The 10,091-nt window shown below is 37.8% G+C and overlaps 1 protein-coding gene across 1 annotated transcript; it reads right to left on the bottom strand.

Moving 5' to 3' along the window:
- Positions 1-678: 678 nt before the first annotated feature.
- On the bottom strand, positions 679-9,803 carry LOC108922194 (carcinoembryonic antigen-related cell adhesion molecule 1-like; the record flags this gene model as incomplete). Its single annotated transcript, XM_029260089.1, has 8 exons — positions 679-1,281; positions 1,622-1,656; positions 3,471-3,588; positions 4,324-4,578; positions 4,758-5,036; positions 6,292-6,396; positions 7,882-8,160; positions 9,782-9,803. Coding segments are annotated over 8 exons (1,365 nt in total), but the record flags the coding sequence as incomplete, so codon positions are not given.
- Positions 9,804-10,091: the final 288 nt, after the last annotated feature.

The following is a 10,091-nucleotide window of genomic DNA, read 5'->3' as shown; positions in this document are numbered from 1 at the left end:
CTCCTCCGCATCTGACTGCTGGGTAATCCAAAATCAAAAGCCTGAAGGTTCTCAATTTTGGCTCCAATGTGAAAGAATAAGCTCCCTCTCTCACTCAGAAGTGCTGAATCCCTCTCAACAGTCGAGAAAGGTCTCAAAACACATCTCTTTCAGACCCACTTCTCTCCAGATTTCCTGTCTGCTCCCATAAGTTTGCACTACTAATTAACAAAATGACCTCTGTATGTGGTATCAGCTCTGTACTTGCCTACTTGTGTAATATATGCTAACAAATAAGGTGGTATTGGACGAAGTGACTATTGACAATGCCATGTCTGCATCCATTTCTCCCTGTATGCTGCTGAAATACACTTTGGTTTAATCTGAGATATATGTTGCTTCGGAAAACCACTATTAAACAAATGTCATCCTTCAGGATAACACTGTGTAGAAATACATATTTTACCAATTACACTAAGTAATACAAAATGTACAGGACCAAGACAAATGAGTTATTTTCCCTTTAGCGTTACTGCTTTCATTTATCAAACTGCGACTGCAAGAAAACTGCTTCGCAGCACATAAGGCATCATTTCCTTAGGTCCGGCCTGGAATGCTATGTGGCCTGTGAAAATAAGATTAAAAGCCATTAAAAAAAAACATGTTGACAAGTCATGGCCATGTCTATGATTTTTTTTTTTTTTTTTACAAGTGTTTCAAGGAAGAGTGGTAGTCCTTTGAAACAACCTTTAATTCCCCATTTCATTTTGTGATAGCAAAAAATATTCCTGGAGGAAAACTGTATGTCATTTGACTATCTAGGTGAAATAACACTGGCCTAATAGTCTTTCCATAGATAACACAAGCTTTTAAAAAAAAATTCACGTGATAAATGTCTCCAATCTTTTATTTCTTCCGCAGAGCTTTTCCTTTTTCTCCTTGGTGACTGAAGAGGTTTTGTTTTGCAGATGTAGCTTCGTGAAACATGAATGACATGGAACTAAACTTGACAAACTCTCAAGTGCCATCGTTAGAACATGGTTCTCTCAGGGAGAGAGCGGAACGCCCCTGACATCACTATACACTTAATTTCTATGAATCCATGTGGCCCGACAAAAACAACAAGTTCATAACATGCAAGAGTCACAAAACACACAGCAGACCTGTGATACAAAACAACACCATTAACTAACAATGGTTCTAATGTTCTGTACTGCAAATGAGCAGAATAAATAATGTCAAAGAGGAAAATAAAACAGGATTCACTTACTCCTTGTTGTCCAGTAGGCTGGGGATATTGTGCTGAAAAAACAACACACAGATTCAGTGAAGGATACATAGCACAGCCTTTGCAAACATGCTGTTGCATGTGGGAGTTTCATAAATTAAATTATTTCAGGGGAAATCATATGATACCACAATAATACTGTATATATGCATATAAAGCTTTAGTTTAGTTAACCCAGAGGGCATTACAACACATTCTATGCATTTATTATGTAAAAATATGTTCTTCTAAACTGTGAGGTTCTTCTTACTGTATGTAAAAGGCTGTTGTGCAGTGGAGAAATGTTCAAAACGGACCATTATATTGGCTGAAACAAGCAAAAAAAAAAAAAAGAGCATGTGGCGGTTCACTTACTGTGTCCAGCTTTACTATCTGCGAACAGCCAGAGCCTAATCAAACAAAACACAACGATCAGTTTTTACATTAAAGCAAATAAAGAGAATACCAAAAACAAGATTTACGAATATAACTGACATCTCACTGTATATGCCGAACAGCAAAACGTTATTCTTTTTAAAAAATGTGCTATAAATATATATATAAAAAAAAAACTAATGCCAAACAAGTGATGATGTGACCTTTATGTTCTCTATGGTACCTTCAGCCCCGCATAACTTCTGCACTGCCTTTACAGTGTGTAACAGTATAAACAAGACATTCAGGCAAATGCAAACATGCTTCATTATAAAAACCAAAGGTGACAGACGGTCTTCTAAATACAGAATGCCCTGTGTTCATTAGCCAACAATAGAAAAAAAGTCTTGAAGATCACTGATGTTTAGTAAGAGACATGCAGTATTGAAAGACTCAAACAGGACTGCTGCCCATGACATCAATTGTACACTACAGCATTGAGACCCAGCTAGTAATCGTGGGGTACTGTCTGAAGTATTTTATGGCATGACCCTCATTAAACACTCGGTTACCTAAAGGCCTGGGTTCCTAAATTGGTGGCTTTAAACTGGGGAAATAGCACAGCTCTCAGTGTATTTCAATAGACAGGCTAAGTCAGTGAAAAGGGGTAAAGAAGAGTACTCTTCATCAATATCAAGTTTCACATTTACTGTCATAGGTACAAATACCATGTACAAGTATCATGAAATTCTTTTTTTTTTTTGAATGCTTCTCCACAGACTATGGACAAGGACAAAGACAATAGAAATACTGCACAAAACAAAGACAGTGAGTAATACAATAGCAATAACAATAAATAACAGTAACAATAATAACAATAATACCAGTAGACAGCCAGAGAACTCAGAACGTGGGAATGCGAATGCTTAAAGTGACAGTGTAATTTACCAATGTGCTTGAGTGGAGCAGTCCAACTCTAGTTACTAAAGCTGGCACATTGGTGAGTGTTGTATTCTCTTAGAGCACTGGGGTAAAAGCTGTTCCTGTACCTAGCAGTGCGGGTTCGAATAGACCTGAGCCGCTCCGACATATCAGATCACACGAATATAACAGATAGGTAAATGTCGTCATACTTCAGTGTGCAACAACAGAATGTGCCCAATTCATGTCGGTCAATCATTACCAATATAACACAATAACAGATATGGTTATATCATATAGATGGTTATATATTATTCAACACGACTGACCCATGTTGTGAAAGAGCAGATCTCCTGGACCTTACTTAGCTATGCACTGGAATTATGACAAGTATATACAAATATAATGTGTATGCGTACACAATTGTGTCAAATTGTTATCAATGGCTATTGTAAACATCCTATCTAATTTATTCATATCCACGTAGTGTTTTTGGAACAAGCTACGAGCATATATAAAGTGGAAATTGGTAAGGAATTTAGAAAATTAGCACATATTATCAAAGTGAAAGGTTTGAATTGGCTGGTCCACCAAGAATATCACGTCTGTACTGTTGAAGCTTTTTGCTAATATCTCATCTTACCCTGCTCCTGGGGATGTGCACCTTTTTTGTAAGACCTGTACTGGCAAAATGACAGATCAGTGTGAAGTGAGAAAAGGTGAGACCCTGGAATGGGTTGGAATCGTATTTAACAGACATCTCCGCAATACCTGCCCCATGGCAACGTGGTGTAATAACTGCTACATCCCCTTGAAACAATTAGCAACAACGATGGCTGTTAAAGGTAAAAATGACTGTACTTGGACCTATATGATTTTTATTGGCCTATAGGTCTGGAAAAGGAAGAAGAACAGAAAGTCCACTCACTTCTTTTTCTTCATTGTAAAGATTCCAGCTCCAACTCCAGCAAATACCAACAGGAGTACAATAACAATGGCTGCGACGGCTCCTCCGGAGAGACCACCGTTACTCTGGTTAATATCACCTGTAAGTACAAAATGTTGTTACCTGCAGTGCAACAGCATTTTTTCCTGTTTCTTCATGAAAACGGAACATGTTATAACAGGTTTTTTGGCAGTAAACAATAATGTGCTATAAACTACTTTGGAACTTATTTAGATTTTTGATCAGCTGTGGCAGAAATATGAAAAACGGAGATGCTCTGTAAGTGTGCAATAAGGGAAGAATATCACAAAATAACACAAAAAAGCACAACGTGACATAAAACTAACTTTTCATAACTTATTCTTTCATAATTTTGCCTGTTTTTTCAACCATTATTGTTGTTTACTGTCTCGACTGTCGAAAACATTATTCTCTGTATAATTGTTCAGCACTCTGCCACACTGCTGAGAAGAACACAGTAAAAAAAAAAAAAATAAACTGAACTAACACAGTAAAAGCACTGAAACAGACTTCTAAAGTATAGACAGCTTTTTACTGTCAACTGCACTGCTCAGTGTTGGTAACTGATTTACCAGAAGCCACTCTGCATTTCATTTTCCTAAATGATTATCTGAAACTGTTTCAATAGGACACTAAATGCTTCTTTATTTAAAATCATTAACATGACACATTTACACTCTTCATGTTTCACATTTTATTCTCAGAAAACTACAAACTGAAAATTGTTCTATGTAAAAAAATTTATATTGTGCCAGTTCTTTCTCATCGTATACTATACAGGTGTAAATTGCTAATTAATTTTGATTTCCTTTACCTTTGACCACCAATGTATGGACAGATGTGGATTTCAGTCCAGTAACCGCATTGCTGGCCACACAGGTGTAATCCCCACTATCATTATAATTAGCCTTCTCTATAATGAATGTATTCGTCTTCACATTTGTTAATGTCTCATTGAAAGTCCACATGAAACCTGCAGGAGGTACTGATGAAGCAGAGCACTCTAACACCACCTTGGTGTTGATCTTTACAGTCTTTTCTCCCTGGACTGTCACGCTCTCTGGACCATCTGTAAGTTAATTAACCAGATGTTAGACGGGTTCATGGATGAATACTGGCAATTACAATATGAAGAGCCAACAAGATACTTTACAACAACTTTCAAAACAACCTCGTACAAGCTGCAGTTCTATTAAATAAAAATACAACGTCTGTAACTCACAACGGACCAAACCGTCTCATACTTACAGTTTACAACCACATTGCGCTCTGCAGTAGCAGTGCTGATCGGGTTGCTTAGGCTGCACTTGTACTGTCCTGCATCGTCCTTTTCCACCTTCTTAATGTCCATAGAGCTGTTGTCTGCAGTGAACGTGACTCTGTTGCTAGGAGACAGCAACTGACCATCCTTCAGCCACAGCCTGTTACTGATGGAACCAGCAGATGCCTGACAGCTCAGATTTAAGGAGCTGTTACCTGCTATCAGTTCAGCTGTAAGACCAGAGATGGCGGCACCAGATATTTTCTCTGCACGCAGAAGAGAGAAGGACAAGGTTAATTCATGAGACTGAAAGCAAAAAAAATGTCTTCAGTACAGTTTCTACTTATTAAAATTGTTAATTCTTAACTAAATAAATAACACAAATGTACAATAAGTCCACATTTGATAACATGAGAAGTGTTTATAACATGGATTGATGTCTCAAGACAGAAGACCTTCACTGCTTTGTCAGACTTCTTTATGACATGATATGATCTCCTGAATCATCCCATTGTGGTCATTTCTTTTTGAACTTCAGCTCTTCACAGCACCAGACAGGAATCTCACAGGGATTTTTTAAACTCCCATCCTTATATCTTAAGTCTTACACTTTATCAAACACACATTAATGAATACATTAGACTACAATAAATAAAAATTTCTTTAACAAAAAAAAAAAATTAAGCAGAGACCCAAAAACCATAAGGAGCACACCTTGAGTGCTAGGAAATTAAAATTTCTCTGTATATGAGATTTAATAGTTAGTTCCTAATAACCAATTCCTATTCCAACATCAGTATTAGTGGTTTTGTTTCAGTGTGAAATAATGCTCCTCGGAGTGAGCTCGTAGGTAGTACTGCCTGGGGACAGGAGGCGGGATTTGTTGGACGGACAGCTCGCAATAACCTTCTACTGACCTAAGAGAATAATGAAGGCCAGCTGCTGCTGATGAAAAAAACTCATGGAGGACTTTAAAGCAGCTGGCATGAGCACTGCAGAAAGGGAGCTGCATGGAAGTGTGTTTAGAGTTGCGGTTCTGGTCTCCCTGAAAGGGGCCATGTGTGTCTCATGGATTCTTTTTGGATAAAATAAAATTGTTTCGTTGAAAACCCGATGTCCTGCCTCCACAACATAATCAGCCACACCAGGGACAATTTATTCTCTTCTGTATAAGTATGTTTGCTGGCTGAAACACCACACTGGTCTATTCATACTTTAAAAGCAATTTCTGCTGGTGGTATAAATGAGGATTTATCATTAACCTGCTTTTTCCAACATTTCACATTTCTATCATCATAACTATAGCTTCCTTGTAATAAAAAAAAAAAAACATTTCAAATGTAAATAGCAGAACAGGGCCACTGTTTAACATCAAATGTTAGTAATCAAAAATGAATTGTTTTCTTTTTCCTTAAAACGTTTGCTGACACCTCTCTCGCTTACCTACGACAATGATCAGTGAAGGTTCAGATGACTGATACCGCAGAGTTACAGTGTTATGGGCCCAACAGCTGTAATTACCACTCTGATTCTGCTGTATATTCTCCAGTTTGAGTTCCTTGCCCACTTTGTCCAGTTTTGCCCCATTAAAATGCCACTGAAACTGTGCATCAGGGCTGGACTGAGCTGAGCACAACAGGGAGATACTGGATCCTGAGCTGTAGAACTGCTCTTTAGGTGTCACTATCACTGAAGCGTTGTCTGGTCCAACTAAAATATATCAACCAGGTTACATCTGTCAGTGTTATTTAGCAGCACAATTAATGGTTGTAGCTTTAACTTACTTTCTGCTTGGCATAAGCAAAATTAATATTTCCCACCTTGTTTCATCATCACAAAAGTTCAGGCAAGCAAATGAGTGAGTGTTAGAATAGCAAAATTAAATATATTGATTACCAATAACATAAAGTTGCCCAAAGCATACATAAAAACATCAAACAACACAAAGCGAAAGATTTTTGTTTTTAAGGTTGGTGGTAGATAGCTCTTATAGCACATAAAATCTATGATATGGTGGCAATAGGCAAAATGAAATATCTAGGAAACCAGTAATTTGTATTGTACGTACAGTAGATGCATATGTGTGTGTGTATAGCAGGAAATGTTTTGTATAAAACCATACTGAGTTCCTGCTTATTAACCTGGGCAGTGTGAAAGTCTTACCTGTAAATGTATCTGTGTGTGCAGCACAATGGGTTCATTACAAATCCATGTGATTTGGCTTGAGGTATTTTTGTAAGATGAACATGTGAGGCTGAGAGTATCACTGAACTCCACTCTCTTAGTGTCACTGTCTTTCACTGTGTCATCAGGGATTTTTCTGCAACTTTAAAAACAGAAAACACTTGTGTGCGCTGAGCACTGTGTTGTTGCCCTTGGTCTCAAGAGGTGGTCAGTAATGGACAATTTTGGGGGGGAGGAGAGTGTTTGTGTTATCGACTCATTTCTTTCCTATATGTGTCTTATATAATGCTTTGTTCAATCTATCAAATAATGGTTAAGCACTTATTTGTATTTATCAAATGTCAGACATTAACACTGCACTATTATTATTATTAAAAAATAAAATCACAGTTAATTTTGTCACTTTATTAAGAGCAACTCACATTGAGTCACATTAAAAAACTCTTGTTTTGAATAATTTAGTAATGTTTGAATCTGAGTCTGTGAAACAACTACTTAGGTGTGAGCTGTAAACATGAGCCCTAAAACCCGAAACTGGGGTCACACTTATCCACCACTAACCTTAAACAGAAAACAGGACACACCCTGAATGACACACCAGCCCTTAGCAGAGCCCTATACATGCGCCAATCAATAAATCAACAAATCCATTGATCAATGAAGGCAATAAGGAGTCACCAGTTTCATATGAACAGTGTGGCTTTGGAAGGGAAGAGGAAGCAGACACACAGAGACACAACTGGAATGAGATTCAATCTCATAACCCTGGAGCTGTGAGCTCATGGCACCACCCACTGAAGCAATATGCCACCTTTCCTAAAAACAAATTTTGCAAAGTACAATTTCTACCTTATTCAAGCATGATTAATCAAAGCAGTTTCCAACATTTTGTTCACTTATATATTTCCATGCAAGAATCAAACTTACAGCTGATATTGAGGATGAGCGGTGTGCTCATATTACTGCTGATGATGTTGGACACATTACAAGAAATTGAATGCCCATCTGATCTCAATACGTTGGAAATGGTCAGAGTTCGATTGTTATCACTGAGCTGAACTCGTTCACTGACTGTGATGTGAGAGGAGCCATTGAGCCACTGGAAAGTGAGAGAGGAGCCATTGGCAAAGCATTTTACACTGACTGTATCATTGAACTCCACCAGGTCAGTGGCATTGGCTCTCACTGCCACATTAGAGACTGGTTCTGTAGGTTAAAACACAGAGACATAAGTGTGTGAGCTGAGTACTGCACTGTCAGCCCTTGGCGGAAGGGTATTTTCAACAACCGTTAGTAATGGACAGATTTCATGAAAGAAAAAAACTAGCAACACATGGAATCCTTCTCAAGAATTCTTTACTTCTGACACAATTCTAAATATTTCGATTTAAGTGATTCTCCTTCCTCAAGGTCGAACCAACAGCACTGTCTGGTGAGAATAAAAAAAATGTTTCTTCCGACCTGGATTATTACATTTCCTAAATGTCATCTGTACCTCCACTGACTTTGCCTTAACAATCAATCATTTTCTGCAAATTCATATTGAACACTACATCTTGAGGGATTAAATTACTCACATACTATTCAGATGCCTTACAGTCCATTTTTGAGTGTTTTAGCAAACCAATTCAACATATGTACCATACTCAAAGTAACTGCACCAATAGCAGGGAGTGCAGCTTCAACTGGAAACTTTGTGATTTGAAATCCAAGAACAAAACGTCTATGTTTTCTGCATCCAAGCCTTTTTGATTACAGCACATATGTTGCAGTAAACAGTCATGTGCAATATATACAGTATATATTATGGTAAAAGCAGAGGTACAGTTTCAACTCAGTCATGGAAGTACATCTTCAATGACTATAACTACAGTTGATGTGATCAAAAGACCAGTGGTTAATAATGTATATTTGCCATAATGCTTGGTAGAAATTTCTCCTTTCAATAACTGCAGATGAGCTGTTTAATCAATTAAATTGTTCTAAAAGAAATAGAGAGGCATAGTGGTAGGCTGGTGAGACCTTTCCCATCATCCTTTGCCACATAGTGTGTGTTTTTTCTTTTAATTACGTTTAATAATAGTCTAGTGTCACGTGTTATCTTTTGTGTGAGTGACTAGGGTGGCCTTTTGAGTGTGTGTGTGTGTAAAATTTTGCTGCATTTCCTGACATCCCTTGGTTACCTGACGTGGGGTGGAGATGAAGGATTTGTGCCTGTGCTGTGCAGCAAATGTCTATTACACAGAAAACTTGAAGATAAATTTGACCTGTCCATTGTCAGAATAATTTGTGTGTTTGTAGTATTTCCCTGCATTTCCTGACATCCCTGGGTTTTGTGGCTTGGGGTGGAAATGAAGGATTTTAACCTGTGCAGCTGATGTTTATTTCACAGGAAATTTTAAGAGAAATTTGAGTTGTCCATTGTCACAATAATTTGCAATCAGTTTATTTCTACTTTACATAATTCCAGTTCTTATAGAAATGTGACTTTCCCTGGCTAAAAAATAACATTTGAAGTTCAATTCTCTGTGTTTACAGGGTTTAGTAAACATTTCAATAAATATGCAAAGTGTTTTGATTTATAATTTACAAATATTTAACAAATGCAATTTTCCCCTTAAAAACACTTGAGACTGGATACAAAAGCGTTCTGACTCTGTACCATTTAAAAACCCCTGTTTTAGACCTTTACAGCAGCACTGTGATATTTCTGGGACTCTACATAAAGTTATTACACTAAAGTGTTGAGGTACACTGTAAAACAGTAAGCGGTTACAATGAAGTTACGTACATTTAATATACACCAGTTAGCTTGTTCAGTACTCACCGTACACTGCGAGGTCTGCAGATTTGTGTGCAGTTGTTGCTCCTGTTGGCTGAATATTGAGTGTATACCTCCCAGTATCGTCCACAGTGAGATTCTTCAGCTCCAGGGATCCAGTTGAAGGGTTAAAGACAATTCTTCCAGTATATGTGGGGTTGGTTGTATTAATGCCACTTAGAAAGGTAACTATATTGGTGCCACCGAAATTCCAGGCTACAAACTGGAGACTCCCAGGTGGTGGGTTTATGGACACTGCAAACAGCACTGAACCCCCCACTGTCCCTGCAGGGGGTCTCACATCCACAGTCACATC

The sequence above is a fragment of the Scleropages formosus genome, chromosome 18, assembly GCF_900964775.1.
Source record: "Scleropages formosus chromosome 18, fSclFor1.1, whole genome shotgun sequence".
Taxonomy (NCBI): domain Eukaryota; kingdom Metazoa; phylum Chordata; class Actinopteri; order Osteoglossiformes; family Osteoglossidae; genus Scleropages; species Scleropages formosus.
Note: the sequence above shows the minus strand (reverse complement) of the source record. Positions and strands in the feature narration are given on the sequence as shown.